This window comes from Colius striatus, chromosome 14 (assembly GCF_028858725.1).
Source record: "Colius striatus isolate bColStr4 chromosome 14, bColStr4.1.hap1, whole genome shotgun sequence".
Lineage (NCBI taxonomy): Eukaryota > Metazoa > Chordata > Aves > Coliiformes > Coliidae > Colius > Colius striatus.
Window position 1 is genome coordinate 20333353 of NC_084772.1, and position 27231 is coordinate 20360583.

A 27231-nucleotide genomic window follows, 5' to 3' on the forward strand; every position below is an offset into this window, starting at 1 on the left:
CTGTTCAGCCGCTAGCACCATCCCCCAGGCCCTTTCCCTCTCAACAGCTCTCCAGCCACACATCCCTACGCCTACAGCACTGGCTGTGGGTGGTGTGGGCCAAGGGCAGGGTGGAGATGATGTGTCTGTCCTTGGGGTGTAACATCAGAGTTGCCAGGCTGGGGCACACACCAGCTCTCCCTCATCCCTGGCAGATGTGGGGTACTTCCCACAAAGCTCTGAGAGTCCTTCCTGCAGCATTACCAGGGAAGGGATGCTCCTCCCAGCCTCCATCACTGCCAGCTCCTGCCCTGCAATGGCCAGAGGTTGCTGCTGTGCCCTTTCCCCCAGGTCTCAGCACACGAGACTGAGATGAAACAGGTACCAGCAGCAAGAGGAGTCGCTGGGGAGCATCACATCCCACACAGGAGCAGCTCTGGGGCTGGGTCAGGAACTGTCTTTATCCCTAGTAGCATCCAGGCCAGCTCCCCTGCACCATAAACCCAGCACACACAGACCCTCGTTGAGACAGGGAAATAGCCTCTGCAAAGCAGGGAGAGGCAGCTGCAGAGGCCCAGGAGCTGGAGGGTGAGAGGGACAATGCCAGAGCCATGTCCCAACCCTCCAGCATCCCAACAAGGGAAGAGGCTGCCCGCCAAGATGCCTCATAAACCCCCTCCTCACCCATGGACTGGCTCACACCATAAACCCTCTCATCTTCCCAAAAGCTCAGGGGTTCCCTCCAGGCACTCCAAGCCCAGCTGGACTTTGGAGGACACACCAAACAGCCTTCAGCCCTGCAAGGCCCAAGCATTCCCAGGATGCTGCTCCCAGGGGATCTCCACATCCTGCCCTGCCACCAGCCCTGTGGTTGCTCCCAGGCAGCCCAGTGCTGGATCATGCTCCGTCCCAGCGCTGTTGGGGAGGGATGTGTTGTGCTGGGGTCCCCATGGGAGGTTGCCGCTCCAGCTCCTCTGAGGAAACTGCTCCAGAAACACACACATCCCACCTTCCTGAGCTGCCCCAGACCCTGTGTTTGCACTGGAAAGGCAGCAGGGCTTTGTTTTTGATGGGTTTTTTTTCCATGTTAAGCCCAGGATCTCCTCCACAGCACTTAGCAGCCAGGAGTTCAGAGGGAGCAGAGCACAGGGCTTTAAGACAACGCCTCGTTTGCCAAGAAATAATCCCAAGGAACACACAAAAAAAAGGAGAGTCCAAAAAACCCAGACTCAGAAGATAATTAACTCCACAAAGCAGCAACCCTGAGTAGCTCAAGTCTCTGCTCTAACTACCAAACCTCTCCTCCAAGGGCTTATTTCTTGCTGTCTGCAACACAACAGCACCAGCACTCAGAGGCCTGGGGATTTTATGAGCAGCCCTCCCCAGCCTCAAACCCCACTGGCAGATTTGTGTCCCCCCCCAGCACATTCACTTCACTGCCTTGGCCAGGCATGGTGGGGGGCCCAGCCCCACAGGAGACCCTCCCATCTCTGAATAGGGTCACTCTCCACCCCTGTATGTGGCTGCAGTGGGGATGTGGAGAATATGAGTCTCCCTCCCTGTCTGCCCCAGGAGAGGGGGTACAGCAGCTGGAGAGAGGGCAAAGGGATGAAGCCACTTCCCCTGCAAGCAAAAGGGAGTGCAGCCCAAGCTGGGGTGCATTTCAGCCCCCCTTTCTCATTCCCTCTCCCACCTTTGGGGCTTGGCAGAGGGGATGCTCCACCAGGAGCCGGCACGAGTGACCCTGGCAGCATCACCCCCAGGCAGCATCACCCACCCCCTGCCCCTTCCCAACACCCAACAGGGAGGGGAATGAAAGAGAGAGGAGCTGAAAAAAGGCAGCGTGGAGCCAGCCCTCCCCAGTGCCCCCCCAGCATCCCCCTTCCCCTCCCCACCGCCAAAAGCCAACATCTCCCCGCGCCCCTCCAGCCAGGGGATGGGAATGTGGAAGCAATTGCACTTGGCAAGGCAGCAACAGTGAGTCAAAAACAGTTGTTTGGCTTGTCAGCCACCCAGGCCCTGCAGCACTCTTGTTTTCTTTCGCCTGCCTTAACCCCTTCCAGCCCCAGCCCCTCTCCCCAGCAGGACCTGCAGCCCCCAGCCCCATCACAGATAAGTTGAGTGCCAGGGAAAAGCCTTCTCCCCTCACCCTACTCCTGGAAATGGGATGATGGGCAACTCCTCAGCGTGCAAATGTTCTATGAGAGGGTAAACTGGCCATGCACAGGACATGCTGCGGTGCCAGGAGGTGCAGGGGGCTGGTAGGGAGCAAAGGCACATCCCTGGGGCACCAAGGAGTAGCAGCCAGGATGCCTGGTGCTCCTGCAGCACCCTGCTTGCCCACCTCAGGAGATGCAGGGAGGTCCCTGTCCCTGTGAATGAGGGCATCTGAGAGGACAAGGCCATATGTGCTGGGCACTCTGCACCACCCCAAGGCAGCCAGACTTCCCCCACGTAGAGCCAGCATGAGGGTCTGGAGCTACTTAAAACCCTCAGCACAGCCTCCTCATCCTATTGATGACAGTTCAGCACATCCCAGGCTGCTTCTCACCAGCTCCTTCCCTATATGGCAGCAAGGCCAGTAACATCCAGAACCACCACATGCTGCCTCAAGGTCTCATCTCCATCCCCAGGTAACCCCTTGCACCTCAAGATTCACATCCCAGGCCAAAATCTCAACATCCTGCCCATCCAGCAGCACCACACAGGGCTGGGATCTCATCCCCATTAAAGCCACTGCTGATCTGGGGCAGGGTGGGGGTGACATCAAGACCCCCTCCAAACCACAGAGGGACATCCACGTGGGTCAGGGCATCCTCTGTGGGCACTCAGAGCTGTGGGCACTCAGACAGCTGTGACTCTCACCCCTCCAACACATCAGCCCTAGAGATGAAGGAGAAGGGACCACGGGCAGGGGGTTGCTCCCCCTCCCCATTGCAGGGGCTCTGCTGCCAGGAGAGAGCCGGGACCAAGGGCACGGCTGGGGAAGAGTTAAACCCGAGTGCATGGGGAGGAAAAGCTGAGGGCAAGAGAGACAAAGCAAGATGCTGGAGCCAAGAGATGAAGGCGAGGATGTGATAAGAGGGGGAGCCGGGGCGTGTGTGCTGGAGCGAGGCAGAGGAGGAGGAGGAGGAGAGGTGGGCGATGACCAAAGCCATTGAACATTTTTTGGCACGCCTACCCCTGAGTATCCTGGCCGTTGGCCCAGCTCGGAGCTGAACTTAAACAAACTCCTGTTGCAGCCATCTGCTTGATTTTAAAATAAATCAAACAATCTGTTGAGCCGTGGGTGATCAAATTTCCATCTGTGCGGACGCCTGCTCGCCTCCGCGGAGCCTCCGCTTGCCTCTACCAGCCAAACGCTCCTGGCAGCATGTGGCCTCCCTAATTCCTCCAGGAAAGGGAGAAACCGGACCTCCCCCCCGCCCCCTGGCCCCCTCCCAGCCCTTCCCCACCGCCCTCCTCGCTCAAACCAAGGCGCTATTTTTACAGCGAGGCAGACGGGAGGAAAACGGGGCTGGGGAGGGAGGGAGGGAGCATGGGGGGAGATCCCAAGGGGTCTCGAGCTTCTCCACGCTGGGGAGGGGGGGTGGGGGATTCCTCATCCTGTCCCCATCCATCCCGTGGCTTCGAGGGAATGCAAAGGGAAAGGGCAGCAGCTGCTGGAGGCAGGACCCCGCCTGCCCCTGGGCTGGGGATGGTGGCAGAGGCCACGGCGCGGCCAGAAATAGCAGCTGTGAAGCCGGCTGTCCCCAGCACAGGGACATCAGGCACACGTCACCTCCAGGTGCTCAGGGGTGCCCAGGCACGCAGCCATCGCAATGCCCACCCTAAACTGCCCTGTCCCCAGGGATTCCCCCCTCCTTCAGGAGCAGAAACACAAAGGGGAGACATAGGCACTTGTCCCAAGGCCCCCAAGTTGAGGCATCTCCCTCCTTCTCTCTCTCTCTTTGGGTGCTGCAAGATCTCAGCTCTCCCTGGGCTGCCCTGGCTGCAACCCAGCCACCAGCTCTGCACATGGGGAACCACGAGGGAGGCGGCACCCACGATGTCTGTGGCCCCAAATGCCTTCTGATCAGTCAGTCCCTTCTGCAAGCCATGGCCAAACCTCTGCTGGCATCACCCAGGCTTTGCCCTCCTTCACCCAGAGTCCTCTTGAGTGCAGGGCACTGGGCACAGGGCCAGAAATAGGGCAGCAAGCAGTGGGGGGAAACACAGCAAAGAGGGAGGAAAACATCATGCAGGAAGGAGAAAGGGGTATGATAAATGATAGAGAGGGGTGAGGGCTCCAGACCCCAGCAGCTCAGGTGCAGGAGGGTCACATTGCAGAGAACAAGGGTTGTCTGTGCACAGGGAGGGGAGGAAGGATGGGAGATGAAGATGGATTTACTCCCCAAGGGCTGCAAATACCAGAGTGACACATTGCCAAGGGTCCCCATGGCACAGCCTTGAGGAAGAGGAGGTGCCCAGCACCCAAGCACAGCCCTGCTAGGAGCCTGAGCCAGCAGCAGGGCTGCAGATGAAACCTCACCCACACAGGAGGCTGCCAAGCCAAGAGCCAGCCCAGGGCTGGGCCGGCCAAGCCGCTTGCTGCTGGCAATAAAGGGAGCTGGGGGGATATTACTGGGACCAGGGCAGCCCCCAGGCTGCTGCAGCCCCACGTGTCTCCTAGTGTGAGCTCTGGGGAGGGAGCAGCAAAGGGCTTACACAGTCCCAAGCAGTGCCTGGGCTCTGGGGAAGCAGGATCACGCCTGAGGGTGTGAGGGTGAGGGATCAGCAGAGGCAAACTGGCTGGGATAAATGAGGGAGCAGCTTGTGTGACCCCCCACAATGCATCCCCATGCCACCAGCCACCCACACTAGGGACAGCCCCATGGGAAAACCTGCTCTGGGGGAGTCCACGTCCCCAGCCAGCCGCTCAAAGGGTGGCTGAGATGAGGGGGAGGTCACTAAAGAAGCCCCAGGAGCTTCACGGAGTAAAATGACAGGATCCAGGGAGAGAGCAGGTTACACAGCACAAGAAACAAGGCAACCACCAAAGCCCCTTTGGAAGAGGAAAGAGCTGACAGGACCTGGCTGAGAAGCAAGAGAAAGCCCAGATTTCCCAGTTACTGTGCAGATGTTCTGGCCTGAAAACAGAAGACGGCAGGAGCGAATCCATCTCCCCCTCCAGAGCCGCCGCGGCCAGGGCATCTGGACTCTGTCTGCAGGCAGGACAGGCAGCTTCCCCCTGGCTCCCTGGGGCCAGCTGGGGCACAGCAAACCCCCCGAGGTGCCCACCCTCACCCCAGCGCTGCCAGCCTGGCCCCAGCCTGCCCAGGGTTGACCTTGGCACTGTTACCTCCCGGGAAAACTGAAGGGCCTTGTCTCTGCTTGTTTTCACTTTGGGATAGAGGGGGGGGAAAGAGAAGAAAATGCAGCTGTTTGAGGCGTGAAGACAAGGAGGGAGAGTGGGAGACATCCACAGATCTCTAGATCTGTGTTTATTCCTGGCCTGGGTAGTAACTGCAATGGGCAGCACTTGCTCAGGACCCGATGAGAAGCTCCAGCACGGCCGCTCCCCGAGACACGCTGCAAGCACATGGGAGGGGACGGTGGCAAACTGCTGCTCACCCCACACACCCCTCCCGTGGCCCCTGAGACGCCTCTCCCAGCTGTCTGTCTGTCTGTCCTTCCTTCTCTCCCTCCCTGGCTCTGTCTGGCCGCCGCGGCTGCAAACCGCCGTGCGAGAGGCTGACGCCAAAACGTTCCCGGCTCTGAGGTCCCTGCCAGAGACCACAGCAGCCTTGTGTCCTGCTCCCTGGGGACAGGGGTGGCTGCTGCACACCCCCTGCAGCCAGCAGCTCCTGCTCCATGCTTTTAAGGACTTTGGAAGGTCAGGGAGGGAAATCACCCTGCACAGGGCTGGGGCTCCAAGGGGCAAGATGCCTCCAGGGTGGAAGCTCTGTGCTGGGGGCACGGCGGGTGGCAGCATCCTGGGACAGAGGGATAAGGAGACATGAGAAGACCCTGAGCTCTGTGCCAAGTCAGACCTGGCATCTTCTCTGGCTGGAAGCCACAACCACTGTGCTCCTGCCCTGCAGCCCCAGCAGCAAAAGGGGATGCTCCTGACTGCCAGGACACACCACCACTGCTATCTCCCCTCATGACCTTCCCCTCCACCCCAGCTGGGTCTCAGCCTTGTTTTAGCTCTAAACTAGAGGTCAAAAATCACCAGGAGGAGTTGGGTGACAACACAAGGTGCAAACTAGTCACATCCCTCATGAGGGGTGCCAGGACCCTCCTCACACACCCCTGGTCCAAGGCAGCCTCGAGATCCATCACCCCACTGCTCACTCCTGCAGCAGAAGCCTGTCCCTGGGTACTGGCGTGGGTGATGCCGTGATCCTGTCAGAAGCTGGTGATTTCCTGAGTTTGTGGGCAAGGGATTGACCAAATCCAGTAAATCCTGCAACAGGTCCCCACTGCAACTGGGAATGGGACATCCAGCACCACTGCTCGTGTATCAGGAGCTCCTGCACCTACAGCAGGACATGACAGACACCCCCAGTCTCCTTTCACTCATTTCATAGAGTCACAGAATCATTGTGGTTGGACAAGTCCTTGAAGCTGCTGCAGTCTCAGCCCTCCCCTCACCCTGACCAGCCCAGCACTGACCCACAGCCCTCAGCACCAGGGCTTTGGGGTCCCTCCAGGGCTGGGCACTCCCCCAGCTCCCTGGGCAGCCTGGCACAGGGGCTGACACCCCTCTCAGGGAAACAGTTCTGCCTCAGCTCCAACCTCAACATCCCCTGGGGCAACTAGAGCCCATTTCCTCTTGTCCTGTCATTCATTACTGGGGAGTAGAGTCCAGTCCCCAGCTCCCTGCAGCCTCCTGTCAGGGAGTGTCAGAGAGTGCTGCTGTCTCCCCTCAGCCTCCTCTTCTCCAGGCTCAACACTCCCATTCCCTCAGCCTCTCTCCAGCACACTTGTGCCCCTTCCCTCTGGGCACTTTCCAGCCCTTCTGCCCCAGCCTGGAGCTGCCTGGGCTTGGGGTGGCCCAGTGGCAGGAACCAACCCTTGCCCTTGTTCAGCCTCATCCCATTGCCCTCATCTCATGGCTCCATCCTGCCCAGGGCCCTGTGCAGAGCCTTCCTGCCCTCCAGCAGATCTATGCTCCCACCAGCTTGGTGTCACCAGTGAAGGTGCCATGGGTGTGCCATGGAGGGGACTCAGGTGCTGGCCCTGCCCCGTGGGTCACGGCACGCTCACCACGGGCCGGCAGGTCTGAGATGGAAAAGCTGAGGCAGCTGCTGCTCTGAGCACGCCAGCTCCACGGTAAACAGATGACTTCAGCCTCCCCAGAGCTACTAAAGCCCGGCAGCACTTGCACTCACATGGAAAGGGGGAGGAACATAAAGGAAACCAGAGGGAGATGCAGCATCCCGCTCCCAGCACGCTGCAAGGTGCACCCAGGGCATGCCCTGCTCCTGCCAGTCCAGCCAGAACTCCCTCCAAAGCCACCCCTCTCCTCCTGGAGCCGGCCCCTTCCTCGCCACTCTGCTACTGAAGATGCAAGGAGGGGAAAACAAGTCATGCAGGGGCCAGGCCAGCTGCACCAGGGTGTTTATCCAGCACAGGGCTGGCGTGCGCCAGGGAGCGAGGAGAGGCCACCAGCAGCTGCTCAGCTGGCAGTAAAGCGCGACCTGCCAGCGCTGGCACCGGCCTGGCACACAGGAGGGACATTGCCATGCCAGCCCTTCGAGCACCAGCATGCACCAAAGGTCTTTCGCTGCAGGAAGGGCACCAGCTGCTGCTCCCTGCCTAACAGCCCTTGCTGGGGGAGCTGGGGAGCAGCCTGTGCCAAAGGTGCCTGCAGGGAGCAAACACAGCCCACCTTCCCCATCCTCCAAAGCCAAAAGCCAGCATGGGAACAGGTCCAGGGTGCATCAGGTACCCACTGCACCCAGCCTGGTGCAAACAGGCTCAGGGAAACCAGCTGTGCCCAGGAGGTCCCCAAACCCTGCTCAGGAGATGGAAACATCTCCTTGGCCTCGGTTCAGTCGCCAAGGGCGGCAGGAGTGTTGGCACAGGCACATTTGGTGGGCACAGGAGAGTGAAAAGCCAACTCCTGCCATTACCCAGGCAGACACAAAAGCAGGCACCCACACTGCTCTGCAGGGAGCTTCCTCCTCGCTGGAAAGCAGCCACGGAGTATCCCGGGCTGCCCGACAGCCGCCAAAGGCCAAGGCTCTGGACACAACATCTGTCTGTCCCAGGCAGCCAGAGCCGTCTGTCCCTCCAGCCCATCGCCCCACTTGGCCACGGACACAGAGAGGCTGCTGCAAGATGCTCTAGTGGTTGCGAAAGCATTTTCCCTGCAGGGGAGCAGAAGGGAGCCAGTTCCTCTCCCCAGGGGTGGAGGGGGGAGTGCTGCGAGGGATATTTTGGGGGGATGCAGTCAGGGTTTCCTGGGCAGCACGCATTTCAGGGCAGAGTTTTGGGCAGGTGCCTGCAGAAGAGAGGCAGCGCTCGAGCTGCTGCTTTGGGAAAGGCAGAAGGGGCAGGGCAGGAGAAGCAGTAAAGCAGAAATATATGGGAGGCAGCTGGTGAGCTGTGGAGTCAGCACGAGGGCTGCAGGACACGGTGGCTGGCAGCAGGGCAGGAGCACTGCTATTTTGGACAGCTGGTACAGCAAGGTCAGCCCAGCCAGAGCAAAAAGCCCCTTTGCTGTGGTTGAAGGACACACAGCTCCCCTCCCACCAAGCTGGAGACTCAGGAGGGATGAGCCACACCATGGGGTGATTCTGAAACAGCCCAAGTGGTGTGTGAGAAGGAGGAGGAGGGACAGAGCATGGCTGGGTTTCCAGTCCCACTGTCTGGGTACATCCCAAACCCACCCTGACCTCATGGGCAGGAAAAAGCAAGCAGCACCTTTTGCTGGTGATGTTTCTTTGTTTGCCATCTGGGAACACGATCCCAGGGGAGGCTGTGCCCTGAGCCATGAAGTCATACCATCATTATATTGCCACCTCCGTGCAGGGATGGAGAGCTCATCCCAAAATGCCAGGCCTGGGTGGTGCCAGCCAGCTTCCCCAGTGCTGTGGGGGAAGCTGCTGTGCTGAAAGCACACTGTGAGCCTCCCTAAAATCATCTTTAGACACACACGCTGCAAACAAACCAGGTTTATCCCAATACACTTGGCTAAAAATACCTTGTCCTGGTTTTGCTCTGTATCTGCCCAAATGGTGAAAACCAGCACAAGCACAGACTGAAGCACCAAAGCCAACCTGAGCTGGAAGGCAAAACGAGAGGAGGGAGAGCTGCTCTGCTCCTCCCTGGCATCTGAGGGACCAGCAGAAGCCTGAGGCAGCCCTTGCCACCCCTCTGGAGCCCACCCATGGAGCCTGGGCTGGGGACACACGGAGCAGCCGTCAGCTTGGCACAGAAAGCTCAACCACCCTACACACTGCCCAGTGCCAGCTTTTTGCTTTGCTTCAAAATGAATGAGAGACACAAACAAGGCAGAGGTCCTGCCTGTCTGGCCACAACCTGGGGCCCTTCCTGCACAGGTTCCTCTCACTTCTCACACTGCAAAACACCCAAATATCCAAACCCTCTCTGGCAATTTGGCCTGATGCAGTGCCAGAGGAGGGTCAGGCAGCACTCTCCATCTCCTGGGTTTGCTTTCATGGCATCCAGGAGTTTCAGCAGCAGCAGCAGCAGGACAAGGACTGAGCTGAGCACATAAGGACTCTTTGATGTTTGCCCAAAACCTCTTCCAAAACCAAAAAAAAAACCAAAAGAAAATGCCCAGCACCAGCTGTGAGCTCAGAAACCAGCCAGAGACACAGCAGCAGGCTCTGGGTGCTCCCCAGGAGCTCCATGGCACCAGCTGCCAATTCTACACGCCCCAAGGAAACTCCAACAGCTCAGCTCAAGTTATGGTGGGAGTTGAGAGCCTTCCAGAAACCTGACTGAGTGTGCAGAAAGCTGCACGTGGGGAGGGGGAGGGAGAGACAACAAAGCACGGGGCTCGCTGTTACAGGTATGTAAGGGCAGTAGGGAAGGATGAGAAGAGTCAGAAGGGCAAGGGAAGCTTTTCTCATGGCTGGCAGAGAGAAAGGATGGGAGCAAGCAGAGAAAGAGGCACAGCTGAGAAGAGGATGCACTGTCACAAAGCACACCTTGGAGGGAACCAAGGACAAACCAAAGGACACTCACGCTGGGGACCCTTCCCACAGCTCAGCATTGCCATTTGTTCTCAGTGGGAGAACCCAAAGCCACCCTCAGATGCCAATAACTACAGCAGCCCCTCTGCCAGGCAGAGCTTACCTCCAGGAGACCCTCCTACAGCAGGCAGGACCACGGGAACCTCCACAGAGCATCCTCTACCCTGCTGCTCCCCAGTACCAAATGGGCAGCAAGCTCACCACCCCCACCTAAAATCCTGGAGCCTTCCCCCTCCTGATGAGCCTCAGGTGTGAAGCTCCCTCATTAGCACCTCCAGGCTGTTAGACAGAAAACACCTGAGCTCCACCCTGCTCTCACTGCCCTGCTGAGGGAGGGGCATTATGGAGTGTCTGGTGGCATTTTTGTAGTTATCTGGTGCCTCAAACTTTCATCACCTGGGTCAACCAACTGCAGGCAGGAGAGCTGCAAACCCTCAGCTCTATGTGCAGAGGAGTGGTGATCCTGGGCATGTGAAAAAGCACGTGCATTCAAACAAGAAGTTGCAGAGCTGTAAAGAGGAACAGGGAGATGGTTTTAACCCCTCAAGCTCATTCCCCCCTGCCTGGTCCCACCTGCACGGGGACCTGAGTGTCACACAAGGGCGAAAGGCTCACCCGGGGTGACCTGAAGCAGCAAGCGTGGCTGAAGGAGGGTACACTCAAACTAGCCAAGCACCCTGCCCAAGCATTAAGCTGTGTTTTAAATAACCTTGACATCTGTGAGGCCTCAGCCTGATGGAAAGCACGTGGAGACAGGGAGGGAAAAGGCGACAGGACCTTCTGGGCAGACAGAGAGTCACCACCAGGACATGGCAGCAAGAAACAGGCAGCTCTGCCTTGCTCCTGCCACCCTGCCTGTGTAGCAGCCCCTTAATTTGCTCATTAGCAAACCCGGGAACAAGAGGGAGGAACTGAATAGCATCCCTTCCCCAGGACACTCTGTATGTCCTCCTCCTCCCCCTCTGCTTTTCAAAGCCCCACACAAAAGCCATTCAGAGCTGCTGGGGTTGAAGACGGGACTGCAGGCAGGAGCCCAAGTGGGAGTTCGGGGCTGGGGCCAGCAGGGATGGGGACTGGTGTGCCTGAGGAGTGCTGGGTTCTGGGGGAGTCACCAAGGAAGCACCCCTGAGCACCCAACACCAGCATCCAGGCTGGGACAGAACTGCTGTCCATAATGCCCCCTTGGCACGGCCTGGGGACATGAATGGGACAGAAGGATGAAACACCAGCTGCACCCACCTGGGCTCTGCTGGAGCATCACCCCCCAGGGGATCACTCACTTGAGGCCATCAGTAGGTGGGCATCACAGCCCCTCACCAGCTCCAACACCCAGGAAGCCTCCACAACCTCAGACCCCTCCACAGACAGCAAGTGGTGACCAGATCTGCCAGCAGAGTCCCCTCCGAGCGAGCCCAAAGATAAATCACCTGCATCCACAACCAACCTGCAGTGACATTGGGCTGTTGGGCTCAGGCTGATGGAGCCTGGGGAAAAGCACCCAAAAGCAACGGCTTCCAGAGCATTCCCATCTCCAGTGCTGACCCAGCCTCCTGTGCCACCCTGGCACCCTGCACACACACTGCTCCTGCCTTTCCAAGGTGCCTTTCCAAGCAGCATCAGCCCAACTCAGCAGCCAGCACAGCTGAATGGAAAATCCTGTTTGTAACCAGCCAGGGGACAGTGACCAGAGGGAAAAGGAGAGAAAAAGAGCCCTGTTCTGGAAGGGCTGGTTTACAGCTCTGAAGAAAATGCCAACACTTCAGAGAGCTGCAGGGTTCTGGCTACCAATGGAGCCAAAAGGCTTTGAAAATGACCTCAAGGATTTAGGATGTTGGCACGCTGGAGCCCACCCTGAGGCCTGGTTTGCAGACACAGAGCAGCAGCTTTGCAGCACGCTCCTGCAAGCTGGAAATCTGGGGGTAGAAGCAACTTCCCTCCCCCACCCCCATGAGAAAGGCAAGTTTGTGACTGGTAAACTTCTGCTCTGCCCTGCTGCTGTCTAGGTGCTGCCCCCAAAACGCACTGTGTGACCCCTGTGAGAGGTGCAGAAAGGAGCAACCTGGAAACTGGGCAGCAGCCAGTGATGCTCCCCATGGCACCCCTCAGGGCTGCACGGCTCCATCACCACGGCTCCAGGGGTGCAGGGGGCTGGAAGCACAGGGGGATGCTACTTGGGGGGTCTCTCGCTGCAGGACAACCAGAAGCAGAGGGGCAGCCAGCCCTGAGCCCACACAGCAGCCCCCCAGCTCAGGAGGTTTCTCCAAGGGGAAACCCTTTGATTACAGAGGTTTATAAAGGCGGTGACAACCCGGGAAGTTTCCACACGCTCCCTCCAGCTTCTGTCCAACCCCCTCCCAGCCCCCCCTCTGTGACCACCCCTGCGGATGAGCAGTGTGGGATGAGGATTCCCTCCGTGGCCCCGGCGGGGCTGCAGGCGCCAGGAACACAGCCACGCGCTTCTGCAACACCACAGCTCTTGGCTCTCCCCACCTCTTGGAAGGATTTTTATCTGCTCCTTCGCAGCTCGACAGCTCCAAAAGTTCACTGCGAAAGGCACCCCATCCGTTAGTGTCTGCCCCGCAGGGCCGGCACCCGAGAGGAGAGCATCCATCTGTGTCACCGCTCCTCCTCCTCGATGCCAGAGCTGGGAAAGGCTGGGAGGGGAAGGACGGGGTCCGGGCCAAGCGCCTTACCTTTGGGAGGAGAGCCGGGGGTGCCGCTGCCAGCAGCTCCGGCGGGGCCACGCTCTTGCCGGCCAGGACCACGGCCCCGCACTCGGCACAGGCGCCGATGGTCAGCTGCTTGCCGTCATCCACCAGCAAGCTGTTGGCCACGCGCAGGGTGTAGAGGAAGACGGGGAGCCTGGCCACTTGAACCGCTTTTAATCCAAGGCATCGCTTCTTCTCCTGCCGGCAGAAGAAGCAGACGAAGGTCTCCACTTTGTACTGGCGGGACCAGGCGCTGCTGGGGTGGTGGGAGTTCCTGCCCTCGTGCTGCAGCCACTGGCCCAGCAGGTCGTGGTAGCAGAGGACGCAGGTGGCCACCAGCCCGGTGGAGTCGGCCGGTCTGGCCCTTGGGGCGGGCGGATAGACCGTCAGGAAGGGAAAAAAGGGCTCCTTCTCCCCAAATCGTCCCGGCGGGTTGACGTTGAGCTGGAACTCTCTGCCGGCTCCCAGCTCGGCCCCGCAGATGTAGCAGACGGAGGTGGGACCGGGTTTGATGGCGAGGTGGCCGGCCAGGCCTCCGGGCTCTCCGGCAGAGAAGACCTGGTGGTACCTCCCCAAGAAGCTCTGCACCGAGGTGATGAGCTCCTCGTTGTGACAGGCCCTGTACATGGCCCACAGGTCCTGCAAGACCCCGAAGCACTTGCGGCAGCTGCTGACCTCCCAGTGCTTGTTGAGCCCCTTGGCGCCGGGCGGGCAGGGCAGGAGGCTGAGGAAGGGGAAGTGCATGGTGCTCTTGGCGTTGCCGTTGGTGATCTTGGCCGCCACCGGCCTCGCCTCCTTGCCACACTCCTCCCCGCAGAGGTAGCAAGCCTCGGGCAGCGGCGGGACGCCCGCCCCGTCCTCCTTCAGCCCTCGCCGGCCCTTGGCGGGCATGGCGCCGGCGTTGAGGGGCACCACGTAGAGCCGCTGCAGCACGGGCACGTTGGCCAGCTCGAAGCTTTGCCACTGCTGCATGAGGGAGGCGAAGCAGCAGGGACACACCAGGGTGCTGCCGGCGGGAGAGAGGGGCTGCGCACCCGGCGGGGGGCTGTGCAGCCAGAGGAAGGGGAAGAAGGGCGCCGGAGAGGACTTCTCCTGCTTCTGGACGTGGACGCGGTGCTGGGCGCTGGGCGACAAGGGGCTGCCGCAGATGTAGCAGGCGATGCCCGACGCCCAGGCGGGCCGCTGGCTGCCGGCCTCCTCCTCCTCCTCTTCCTCGCTGGTGATGTTGATCTCGCTGTCCGAGGAGCAGCAGCCCGGCCCCCGCTCCCCCGTCGCCAGCACCGCGGGTGCCCGCGCCGCGCCGGCCGCCCCTTCGGGCTCCGACAGGGCTTCGGCGTCGGAAAGCTCGGAGAGCTCGGAGCCGGCCGCCGGCCCTTCCTCCTCCTCCTCCTCCTCTTCCTCCTCCTCCTCCTCCTCCTCCCGGCCGGCGGGGCGGCGCGGCGGCGCGGCGGGGTCCCAGCCCGTGGCCCCCCGCCGCAGCCCGGTCGCTCCCCCCGCCGCCGCCGCCGCCGCCTCGCACTGATGGGGCCGTTTGAGCCAGTACATGCGCTTCTCTACCGGCGTGCGGCTGCGCTCGAAGGAGTCCCACTGCTCGCCCAGGAAACAGCGGCAAACGGCGCAGACCAAGGCGCAGCCCTCCGCCGAAACGGCTCGGGCACCGGGCGCCGGCTCCTGGTGCTGAAGGAAGGGGAAGAAGGGTCGGTGGTCGCGGGGGGGTCGAACTTGAAGCTTTAGCTCTTTGCCGCGGCTGATGCCTCCGCCGCAGATGAAGCAGCAAAGCGGAGGCGCCGCGGGTTGCGGAGCCCCGGGACCGGCCGCCACCGCCGTTTCGCCGGTCGCCAGCGCGGCCATCAGCCGCTGCTTGCGGGAGAGCGGCCCCGCCGCCGCCGCCGCCGGCCCCGGCCCCGCCGCGCTCATCGCCGCCCCCGGCTCATCCCGCGGCTCCGCCGGACACGCAGGCTCGGGGGGCGGGTTTGCAGAGCGCTCCCCCAACCCCCCCGCAGCTACCGCCCGCCCTCCTCCCGCCGCGGAGCAGGCGAGGGGGAAAAAAAAAGGGGAAAGAAAAAAAGAAAGCAACTAAAAACCCAACCGACCCAAACACCAGCGCAAAATATCCTCGGACGGCAAAAGGAAAAAAAAAACCAAACAAACCAAAAACACAACAAACAACAAAAAAATGGAGAGGGGAAAAAAAAAAAGCGGAATAAAAGTTCGGTGCGGAAGTTTGGGTCCTGGCGGCGCGGAGGAAGGGCGGCTGCTCCCGGCCCCGGCGCCCCCGGCCCGGCTCCTCCCCGGCCCCCCCGGCGCCACCGGCCCGCGAGGGGGGAGCCGGGGGGAGGAACGAGCCGCTGCCCCCCCGCCCCGAGCGGCGGACGGACGCCCACGGAGGAGGGGAATTCATACACTCACACCCCCCCGCACCGAGGGGCTTCACAAGCGGCCCCGCGCGGGATTCACCTCTCACATCCCGCACGCGTTGTTCCCGCCGCCCCCTCCCACCCCCCCCCCCCCAAAAAAAAAGCAGCGTGGAAAGGCACCGTGTCCGCGCTCACGCCGGCTGGACGGATCCCACGCAGCTTTGCCCAAAGCCCCAGCCGCTTCCCTGCCCTTTCCCAGCCGTTCCCTCGGTGTCCCCGCCACCCATCAGCCCCCACCTCCCCCTCCCCGGTAATTTATTTCACATTTGCCAAAGTCCTGCCGCTGTTCCACTCCAATACCAGACTCTATTTCCCGCTCGCTCCTGAAGCGCTGCACGGCTTTGCGCGGCCTCGCTTGCTGAACCGCTGATGCGGTGGCAGGCGGCGCTGGCCGCGGTGCAGCCACGCACGCAATAATCCCGCTCTCTCCTTACCTGCCTGCGGGAACATTTACTGCTTGCCAAGCATTTTGCTGTCCTTGGACAATCGGCACCGCGGAAGTGCGAAGTGTACCGAGGTCCAGCCACAATTAAACCTGACTTGTTAACGGCCCGAGCGGCTCGTCAGCAGACACAGCGGCTGGGCTCCGCTCGGTTCCCCCCCTCCCCCTCCCCGCTTCCAAAAGCAATAGATTAGCAGCCGTAAGGGTATTTTGGGGTGGGTTTTTTTCAAGCAGTCATTTTAGGAGGAAGCCTGCTGCCGGCAGAAGTGTTGAGTTTGAGTTCGTGGCAAGTCACTGCAACGTCCCCTGTGCTGCCCTTGCAAAGCCCTGAGCCTGTCCTGCTGCGGGATCAAACCCAAAGAGGCAGGGTGGGTGATGCCAGGGGGATGTGGGCACAGAGGGACATCAGGGCCTTGTTGTTTGTGGCACACCCAGCTGGCATGGAGAAACCACATCATCCCTGCTCCTCCTCACCCTGGCCATGGGGACACCCTGACCTTGTCCCCCCTGGGGCCGAGCGGCCCTCGGTGTCCTCTCCCACCCCGAGCAGCGGGGTGACGGCGTCTGGTGCTCCCCAGCAACTGCCCCTGAGATCAAACAGATTGTGTGACATCAGCTGGAGCGCGGGCAGGGGGCAGAGGGCTCTTTGGGGACCCAGATCCAGTTTCCACGCAGATGGCTCCAGCAATAAAGCAGGGAAAGGGGAGTGGGAGGCGACACACAAAGCGGGGAACACGATACCTTGGGAGAACTGGCTCTATGGGGCTTTATTTTCAGGGGTTTCCAGAAGCTATCAGGGCCTCGTTGTGTTTTATTTATTTATAGGCCTGATGTGGCGGCTGCTCAATGCACCGAGGGCGGCGGGCTGGACGTGACTCAGATGCTCAAAGGTGCACGTGGTCTCTCAGTGTCACCCCTTTTCCCAGACCAGGGAACGCTTTGTCACGTCCCTGCACCCAGGTTTTCCCCAGCCAGCAAGGTCTCAGGCTGCCCCAGAGCCCTCGGGGAAACGTGGCCACCGGCTCAGATGCTCTCAGACAGATGCTCTCCCGCCTGCTCCGCAGATGGGCGAGAAAACAACGCGCTGCATTCAAGTTCAGCAGGGCCAGACACCCCCCCCCTCCCCCTAATCCTCCACCCCCCTTCCCACCCTGCCCCAAAACACCAACCCTCCGCGCCGTGCTCCGGCGGCGCCGCGAGCCCTCTGCTCCCCCCGCGTCCCGCCGGGACTCAGCCTGGCTCGGAGCAGCTTCCCGGGCCTTGGCTGCGCACGGACAGAGCAGCTCATTTATCACCCTGTGCCGCCCCGGCCCTGCGGTCGCTGTTTGCAACAGAGGAGCTGGGAGGGAGAGAAAATTTCTCAAGTCGGCCTCGGCAGGAACTGAAAACATATGCCCTGGCGGCAAACGGGTCCCCTGGGGCGCGGGGATGGAGCGCAGCATTTTCCACGGCGGCTCCCGCCGGCACACAGCCCTCCCGCCAGAGCTGCAGGCTGAGAGCAACCCCAGGGCTGGGGCTGGTGGCAGCTGGGGCTGTTCCTCCCAGCCCAGAGCTGCGGGGACTGCGGGGTGCGGTGCAGATGGAGCGGGGTGCGGTGCAGAGTGGGGTGCGAGGCAGATGGAGCGGGGTGCGGTGTGGGATGGCTCTTGAGCTGGATGGCAGGGGTCCAGGTGTGGGAAGCAAACGCCCTCACTGCACCCATCCATGCAGAATGGTCCCCACGCACCAAGGCAGCCCCCCAGGGCCAGGCAGAGGCCGGGCCGCTGCCGCGTGAGCCCGTTGCGCCAGGACTCGGTGCCGGTTGTACAAGGTGCTGTACGAACAGCCCTGAGCGGCCTCGCCGTGCCAGGTGGGGGCTCAGGAGGGATCCCCCAGCAGCCAGCCAGCCCTTTCCTCACCCTCACTTGTGCCTCCATGCCCGTGCTCCCCGGGTAGCACAGCCCCGCTCCGCGTGCCGGCGGCGCGGTGCCGCTGCACCCTCAGGAGTGGGCACGTGCTGCAGATCCCCCCCAGCCCCAGGAGCACGAGGTTAATATGGAAATTACCAACTGCTTATTCCTTCCAGCTGTTGCTGTGAGTCATCAAGTGCCTTCAAGAGCATTTCAAACAACACAGTGCCTCTGAGACAGCGTGACTGTTCCCCCAGCCACCCCCTCCGGATAATCCTCCGCGGGGTCTGCTGGTTGCAAAGGGAACATTGCTCCAAGGAGGCAATTCCCAGGCGGGGAGGCAGAACAGCCGCTGCCTCGCCACGGCGCCGGACCAGGCTCCCACCTCTGCTCGGGAGCTCCCAGCATCCTGCCAGAGAGGAGCAGCCCAGCCCCACCATCACCCACCTTTGAACGGGAGGGTCGCAGGCATGTGCCACCACCCCCTCGCCCACACCACCTGGGGAAAGTGGGCAACCAGCCTGAGCACCACGGGGTCACCTGCCCAGGGCAAAGCTGGCAGCGTGGCCACCACGCAGTGCTGGGCCACTGGCCTGGGGTTCAGCGACCTTGAACTCTGCACTCAACAGCTGTATTTATCTCTGCAACCTTTTCTCTTTGCAAAGACTGATGTCTGCACTCAGCTGCTGCTGCTGGTTCAGACAGCAAAGATGGGGCTGGTTCATGGCACTAGGCAGGATCCAGCCTCTCCCTCCTGCTTCAACCTTCCTTTGTATTTTTAGACTTTCCTAAATGATTTTTTTTTGTTTTCTCCTGGAACAGCTCAGCCAGGTTCTCTCCTGCTTGTCAACTACTTCCTCTGCCCTTTGCCTGGCCGTGCAGGTGAGCCAGGGATGCTCTCAGCCAGGATCGAGGCTGCTGTGAGCAGGAGCATCTCCCTCTGCGTGGAATGACAACCCCAGAAGGTGATGGGGAGCTGTGGGGTGAGTGAGGGGCTGTCGAGTGGTCCATGCCTGGGAGGGAAGGATGCTCCCCACAAGGTAGCATGGAGAAAGGTGATTCTGGGGAGAGGAGGGGGCCAGGACAGCCACTGCAGCCCCCTGGGGACACGCTGTCAGGGATGCTGAGGCAAAGAAATTGCCGCTCCTGTGACAGCCTGAGAACAAAACCACAGCGGGGATGTGTTGGGGGTCACCGGTGCCTTGGTGGGAGCAGGAGCCCAGGGGCCAGCCTGGAGCTGCCCAGCAGCTTGCACACACACACATGAGAGTGCATGAACCCACAGAGGAGTGAAGCAAGACCCCAGCACCCTCAGCCCTTGCTCCGGATCCGTGTGTGGGCATCCTGCAGTGGCCTCGCACCTCACCACAGATTCAGCGGGTGGCACCGAGCCCTGGGAGGCAGGAGGGAGCCCCAGCCCCTGCCAGGCACAAGGGACTGGTTGCTTTCTGTTTTTTTTTAAAGAGGGGTTGTTGTTTTTAGGGTTTTTTTTTTGTTGGGTGGGTTTTTTTTCCTCCCTTTCCAGAACGAGCCGCTCTGCAAATGCCAAGTGCTGATGCCAAAGGGCCGTGTCAACAAAGAAGAATGAGTGTGGCTGTTAGAGGCTGCTATTAAAAAAGGGTGGAGAGGAGAGAAGGGGCGGGGGAGGGAAGGAAGAAAAGGTTTGTCAGTGCAAATAGTAACAGTTTGTACAGCAGTAAAAACTCAGCGGCAGCGAGGCCCCCACAGTGCCCTCAGGGGCTTGTGTGGAGCAGGGATGCTGCACCCTGTGTCCTCCCCGGGCTCCAGTGGCGCAGGGCACAAACCCAGCCTGGCTTGGTATCCCAGCACAGAGTGTTTTTCAAGCTCAAAAGTGTTTTCTGAGCCTTCTCTGCTTCCACTTGGCCACTGAGCCCGTGGCATGGGCTCCTCGGCACGCGGCAGGGCAGGTCGAGGTCCTGCCCCGTGAGTGCCAGCAGCTATTTCTAGGCAAGCCCTGGCCGCTGCTGAGTGGGATGGGAGGGAAGGAGCCTCTCACATGACGCTGAAGATGCAAGGGGAAGATGCAGTCTCTGGTTTCAGCTTTCTATTCCCAGCCCATTATTCACCAGTTGAAGATGCCATCTGCCCCGCCAGGCAGCCGTGGGGAGCCGGGGCTGGGGGCTGCGTGGTGGAGCTCCAAAAGAGCCCAAAGGACTCAGGTGGCCTCATTCCTCCAGGCAGCAGACAGAAGTTAAGGCTCCTGCCCAGTCAAAACCTCTTTCTCTCTGCTGCCATCCTGGTACCCAGGATGTCCAACCCGAGTGGATGTGGCAGTGCTTGGGATGCCCAGCATGGCAAAAGGCAAAACAAGCTCTACAAACACAGAGGGAGAGATCACCCAAGGCTGAATCTTTCTCCAAAATGCCCATTGAAAGTTCTCCTGAGTTTGATGCCACAGTTTACTCCATTTTGACTCTTCAAAAAGTATTCTAGCTTCTTACTCTTGAAGCTCACCTCAGGAGTTCCCTCCCTCGTCACCACACACCCCGCGTGCCCCACAGCCCACCCTTTTGTGCTCATCAGGAGGAAGGCAAACCTCCTCTTCCAAAGGCCTGGGCTTTAAGTGCCTTCCCCTCTGAAAACACACACAAAAAAAAAAAGGAAGAAAAATTGGGTCAAACTGGAGATGTTCCCACAGAAATTGGTGTTTCCCAGTGGAAAACATTCCATCAGCAAAACGCTGCCCCGCTCCGGTTACAGCCTGGTCATGGCCGTGAGGCAACGCAGCTGGGAAAGGAATTACAAGGGAGCTGGAGAGCTCTGTGGCTTCACCACAGCCCACAAGCCCGGCAGCAAGGACCCTGCTCTTCCCCAGTGCTTCCCAGGAGCAGGATGCAGATGTGCTGGCAGGAGCTGAGCTGTCAGCACAGCACCCAGCAGGAGGCACCGCGGGATCCCAGCACCTCGATGGCATCCCACTGTTACCCCAGCATCACCCCAACCCCGCTGGCACCCTGTGATGGCTCGTCAGGGTGTGAACACCCACGGGCCCTGCTCCCCTATCTAAAGCTCAGGAGAGCCAAGTGTATCAGATGTCCCCAAGGATGAAGCTCTGCAGACAAACCCAGCAGGGCCTGTGATCCTGAGTGGAACATCTTGCAGGATTTGGAGGGAGTGAGCAGACGCAGGGCTGGCAGCTCAGCAGGTTCACCACTGGGACTGGAGATCAAAGGCTGCTGCTGGTGTCTTCCCTCTAAGAATTGGTGGAAGTGGTTGTTTGGGAGGTTCTCCTGTGTCTTTGGGTGGCCAAGTGATGGACAGGGTGTGTTTGCTTGCTTTTTTTTTTTGAAGGCAGATTGCTAAATGCAGGATCAGGAATCCTCTGTTCCTTCTGCAGCCCAAGGGCGAGAAACTTCTGCATTGGAAAGATTTGTATTGGCAGTAACGCGGCAGAAGCCTGTGGCTGTGCCTGTGGTAAGTGCAGCCCATGCAGGGTCAGGCCCCACTGTGGCAAGTGCTAATGCAGGGGAAAGGGGCTGCTGCAGGGACAAAGTAGGAGCTCATCACCTTTTCTGCATGGGGCTGCATCCCATCACCTGCTATAGACATCCCTTTGGACACAGGACACAGTCATCACATCTGGGGAAACTGAGGCAAAGGGGCTAATGCTCAGGGATATGAGCCTGAGCTTCTGAAATCACAGAACTCCAGAGTGGTGGGGTGGGAAAGGCCCTGCAGAGCTGCTCCAGCCCCAGCCCCTGCTCAAGCAGGTTCCCTGGCTCAGGGGCACAGGAATGTGTCCAGGTGGGGTTGGAAACCTCATGGAAGGAGCCTCCACACCCTCCCTGGGCAGCCTGGGCCAGGGCTCCCTCACCTCAGCACCAAAGGACTTTCTCCTCCTGTGCCAGGGGCACTGCCTGTGTGCCAGCTTGTGCCAATTACCCCTTGTCCTGTCACTGGCCACCACAGAAAGTGTCTTCCCATCCTTCTGACACCCAGCCTTTAGGGATTGATCAGCATAGCTGAGGTCCCCCTGAGCTCAGCCTTCCCTTCCCCAGGCTGAACAGCCCCAGGGCTGCAGCCTTTCCTCCTCACAGGTGTTCCATCACCTCAGCACTGCACTCGTCCCCTCAGGTGGCCCTGCACTGGCCTCTCTCCAGCAGTTCCCTGTCTCTCTTGAGCTGGGAATCCCAGAACTGGATGCAAGACTCCAATTTCCCACATCCACAGCTCAGCCCTTCCCTGTACTGAGCCCTTCTCCTCCCATGCCCATCAAGAGGCACCATCAGCCCCCAGAGCCGCATCCCCACCTTGGCAGGTACCTCTGCAGCCACAAAGCCCTCTGTCCTCCTGCATGGACCAGGCACCTTCTCCTCTTCCAGCTCCTGTACCATACATCCCTGTGTCCTGCTAATCACCCAACAAGAGGTGGGTTTCCATCATGGATTCAGCCCCTCCAGCCCCAGCAATCTCTGCCCTGGGGACCCTCCCAGCCTCCAGGTGCTTAACAAGCAGCATGGTCACACCAGTGATGATGGGGACACTGAACCTCTTGCCCTGTGCCCAAGTTGTCTCCCAGTCAAGCAACAGCCCCTTCCTGGGAGGAATTGCATCAGTGTGTCTGCCTCTGGCTCGTGCCCAATGCATCCACCCTGAGGGATGCACTGGACAGAGACACAGCAAAGATGCCTTCATCCAAGGGTAACCCCAATCACAGTGCACCCCATCCCTGGCCTCTCCCCATTCCTCACTCCCACCTCTGCCAGAACTCAACACCAGCAACATAAAAGCAAGTTTATCTTGTTGGCTTTTTAAGATACATAGTAGACACAGCTTCATCAGGAAGCCTCTTCTTCCCCCCCCCCCCCCCCCCCCCCATCCTCCTCTTTTTTGGGGAAAGGTTTGTGCCTCCTTGGAGACCTCTTCAATAAAACTCATTCTGGCTCTGGGAGAGTCTGACTGCAAATCAGGTTCCAGCCGTTCCCTTCCTGTGCCGACCTGCTGGAGTCGGCTGTTATTCTTGGCAGGGTGCCCCGAAGGAAGAAAAAAATCCTCCCCCCTCCCGCCCCCCTCTGCTCCCAGCGGCTGGGAAATGCTGATGACATGACACCTTCCAGCATTCTTCAAGGTCAAGAGGGGAGGGAGGGAAATGAAAGGGGAGAGGGGTTTTTTTGTTGTTGTTAGCGTGGGTTATTGCTTTGCTCAGGCATTTCCCTTTGATGCTCGCTCCTTGTTACACAAGATGCTGCAGGCTCCGGGTTAGGAGCTCACCCCCATCCCTGCACCCTGCCGGGGAGGGGCTGGGCTCCTCAGGGCAGTTTAGCACCAGCTCAGGGCTCAGCTTAAACCCAAGCTGGTGGTAACCTCCTGCCCATCTTAAGGAGCATCACGTTTGGAGCCTCTCACCCTGCCCCCATGGAGCTCCATCCTCCCAGAGCAACGGGCACACGTACACCCCCAACCACCCCGGCTGTGCCAGCCAGGAGCCTGCAGCACCTCTCCAGAACCATGCAAACCAAAAGCTGCCTCTGTGGCATCTCCCCCTGGCACTGACACACAGAGTACCCCGTGCAGAAAGTCATGGAGCCTCTTGGCAGGCCCCAGGTGCTGCAGCGGACGGGCAGCATCCTCCAGGCTTCCCCGCCGCAGAGGGGACCTACGCTGGCAAATAACACTCAGCACCTCTCTCTCCTTGAGATCCAACAAATCTCTGCTAATCCCCCTGCTCTCAGCTGCCAAATCCTCCTCCTCCTCCCAGCCAAGGTGCCGAGCTTCTGGAGGCAAGTTGCACACAAGCATTAATGCTCTCGCTGAGCAACGGCCCTCCTGGGTGCGGGAGGGAGCGGGTGCAGAGGACGGGAGCAGTGCCAGTGCCAGGCCAGGACCCTGCACCCCTCAGGCAGGTTTCACTTGATGCCCAGCCTCTGGACTGATGTGGTGCTGCTGGAGCTCTCCTGCTTTCCCAGGTTATGTTGCAAGGAAGATCAGAAAGAACCCGAGCAGAGCGGCCAGGGGAAGCAAAGCAGATGCCAGCTGTGTTGGGCAGGGACAAAACCAAGCCAGGGCTGGTGATGGGGTGCTCCCTGTGTTTGCAGGCTCAGGCTGGGGCGACGTCTCCAGGCTTGGGCTGGGGTGATGTCCCCAGTCCCTGTTGCCCAGGGCCTCACATGCTGCATGGCAGTGCCTGCACTTCAGGCTCTGCCCTGAGGGAACCTCCTGCTTCGTGCCTGATCGAGCTCTCACTGGCACATCAGGCCCTGAGACTGCCAAGGATGCCCAAGAATCACCTTTAGGAGCACACATGAGCTAAGCTGCCTGTGCTGGGGACCCCGTTGCCTCCTTTACACCCCACTTTTGGGCCAGAATGGGGAATGAACCCATTGGCTGTGCTGGATCAGGCTGGGGACGATGGGACCCCCACCTCCCCGAGTCCCTTTGGGATTAGCAGGGCCATAAGCACCTGAGCTTGCTGCCAAGGAGGGTCCCCAGGCAAGCCCAGCGTGCAGGCAGGCTGCAGGTTCCCCTGGAAGCCAGAGCAGGGCCGCATCCTGCCCCAGGGCTGCCGCAGGAAATCCTGGCAGGCTGTCTTACAATGCAGCCCTTCCTGGCCCCGAAGGAGTGAGAAAGGCACCAGGGGGGATGCAGCCCCAGCCCACGGCACCTCGCTGTCCAGCCCACCTGGGGCCCGCTTCCCCCTGGGCTGCTGGCCAGCAGCACTGCTTTGTGCTCCAAAACCATGGGGAGATACCATAGGGGCAGTGGGATCCTGCTGGGGAGATGCCATGGCAAGGGATGCTCCTCGGCATCAACACTTGCAAGTACCTAAAGGATGGGTGTCAGCAGCATGGGGAGACACTTTGTTCTGTAGATTCCAGTGACAGGACCAAGGGGTAATGGACAAAAGCTGGGACACAGGCAGTGCCACTAGAACAGGAGGAGAAAGTCCTTTGGTGCTGGGGTGAGGGAGCCCTGGCCCAGGCTGCCCAGGGGGGGTGTGGAGGCTCCTTCCATGAGGTTTCCAACCCCAGCTGGACACGTTCCTGTGCCCCCTGAGCCAGGGGAAGCTGCTTGAGCAGGGGCTGGGGCTGCAGCAGCTCTGCAGGGCCCTTCCAGCCCCCACGACTCTGCAATGCTATCATTCTGCACGCCCCAGCCCCCTAGTGCTGGTCCCTCTCTTCCCCCCTCTTGCCATCCCACCTCCACCACCAAGGCAGACACCTCCCTCCCATCCCCATCGTGCCCTGGGGAGCCCCGTGTTTGCTGGGGGGCCGTGCAGGGGGCTGGGGTGGCAGCAGGTCACGTCCCAGCTCTGCCAGAGCCCGGGCTGCAGCTCTATTGTTGCGGCTGTTTTGCAGCGGGGTGGCTGCGGGGCCAGCTGGCTGCCGCCGGCCGGGAACAGCCTGGCCTATTTTAAACCTCTTGCACAAGGAGGCAGCAGCTCCAGCTCGGGATTTTTTCCGAACTTTATTTGTCCAAAGGCTCTGCAGGGAGCGAGGGAGGGAGGGAGGGAGGGGAGGAGGGGGGAAGCAGCTCCCGGCTTGCTCTGCCGCCAGCAGCTCACCTGCGACAGTGGTGGTCCTGGCTACCAGCAGCAGCGGTGAGGATGCCAAAAGGAACCCCTGCCAGCCAGAGCCCCCATGCACAGAGGGGTCCCCAAATCCCACAGGCTCAATGTAGCCAGAGAAGCTGCAGATGAGGAGGGCAGAGCATCGAAGCGGCTATCCCAGCCTGAAACGCTGTCAGATACCTGTGTATGGTCAAGCTCCGGCTGTGGCAAGAGATGTGCTTCTGCCATGCAGCCACACTTGTGGAAGGACACAGTGGGCAGCCAGGATAAAGACACCAGCTGGACCCTGCTGCAAACACCAGCAGGGCTCAGAGACACCCCAAGAAGTGAGCTGGAAAAGCCCTCCTGCACTCAGGGTGGTCCCAGCCCTGTCACATACCCCGTGCCCCCTGCCACGCTGCTGTCACCTGGGGATGAAAGCACCAGGTTGGCAGTGATGAAACATTGGCAAGTTTCAAGTAAAACCCCCAATTTGCCCTTTTCCCCATCGAAACACACCAGCTGCAAACGTCCTGGAAAGGTCACCCTTCCCTGAGGGTCCCAAGGACACACTGAGCAGCACCTCAGCACAAAGCAACACGACCAGGGCATCCATTGCCCAGGGGTTTTTCCCCCCATGCCACTTTCTTTAGCCCAAGCTCCTTGCTAAACCTCTTTATGAAATGACTCCATCTGCTGCTGAGGTGAGCTCAGAAGAGCCCTCCCAGCTCTTTTGTCTCAAACCCAGCATCTCTCACAAGGGTTGGCAGCCAAAGTGACGTAAAACACCATTTCCTAACCTTGCTGGTGGGAGAACGCTGTGAAGAGCAGAGGGGGGTGACTGTGGCTTAAAGAACTTTCATTGTCCTCAAAGGGCTGTGGCTTTTTTACCTTCCCCCCCCCCCATCACCCCAAAAGAAGTGAGAGCCCTTGTGGCCAGTACAAATCAAGGGTTGTTTCTAGAGTTCCCAGGCTCAGCTTGCTGCGGGAGGCTGGTCCGTGACGGGGGTCCCAGAGCAACTGCTTTGGAACCATTGAACCACCCAGCTCACAAAAGCCTACCTCTTGGGTTTTCAGCTGTTGGCCTTTGCAAGCCCTTGAGTTCGAAGAACAGCTCGACTCTTGGAAGAAAAGCTGGGGGAGCGGGGGGGGAAAGAAAGTTATCAGCTGTTGAGTGCTGGCTGGATGCGAGGGAGCCGCCGAGCCGCGCGCCGGCCGGGGAGCTCCGTGGATGTCGTGTTGGCCCAAGGCAGCGTGTTTCTGGCCCTGGCTGGAAGCCCTTCTGAGAGAGACATCGCCCTGATTTACGGCGCTTCCGACGCACAGCGAGCTGCTCCCTGCCCCCCACCGGCTGCGAGCACGGCCACGGGGCCACGGGCACCAGGAGGGCAGGGTGACACGGGCAGCAGGGTGACACGGGCAGCAGGGTGACACGGGCAGCACGGTGACACGGGCAGCAGGGTGACACGGGGAGCAGGGTGACACGGGGAGCAGGGTGACACAGGGCACAGGCTGGTACAGGCAGCAGGGTGACACGGGGAGCAGGGTGACATGGGCAGCAGGGTGACATGGGGAGCAGGGTGACATAGAGAGCAGGGTGACATAGAGAGCAGGGTGACATAGAGAGCAGGGTGACACGGGGCACAGGCTGATACAGGCAGCAGGGTGACATGGGGAGCAGGGTGACACGGGCAGCAGGGTGACACGGGGAGCAGGGTGACACGGGCAGCAGGGTGACACGGGCAGCAGGGTGACATGGACAGCAGGGTGACACGGTGAGCAGGGTGACACAGGGCACAGGCTGATACAGGCAGGAGGGTGACATGGGGAGCAGGGTGACACAGGGAACAGGGTGACATGGGCAGCAGGGTGATATAGGACAGGGTGACATGAGACACGGGGTGACATGGGACATGGTGACATGGGGCACAGGGTGACATAGGCAGCAGGGTGACACTGGGAGCAGGGTGGCATGGGCAGCAGAATGACATGGACCCCAGGGCCCAGCCAGCCCAGGAGCCACTGGTCCCACTTGAGGACACTCAGATCCCACTCACTGCCTTTGCTGGGACTTTCCC

General features: G+C 60.3%; 1 protein-coding gene across 3 annotated transcripts in view; it reads right to left on the minus strand.

Annotated features, from left to right (window-relative positions):
- Window positions 1-15798, minus strand: part of GSE1 (Gse1 coiled-coil protein) — a 100464-nt gene extending 84666 nt beyond the window's left edge. The window contains exons 1-2 of one of the 3 annotated variants that reach the window (XM_062007177.1): window positions 15750-15798; window positions 12884-14569 (exon numbers count right to left, since the gene is read on the minus strand). In XM_062007177.1, the coding sequence (XP_061863161.1) occupies window positions 12884-14443 (1560 nt within the window). In that variant the 5' untranslated portion in view covers window positions 14444-14569; window positions 15750-15798. Of the gene's footprint in view, window positions 1-12883; window positions 14816-15749 lie in introns of those variants that run through there. The other 2 variants (XM_062007176.1, XM_062007178.1) reach the window with 2 other exon arrangements.
- Between the last annotated feature and the right edge of the window lie 11433 nt (window positions 15799-27231).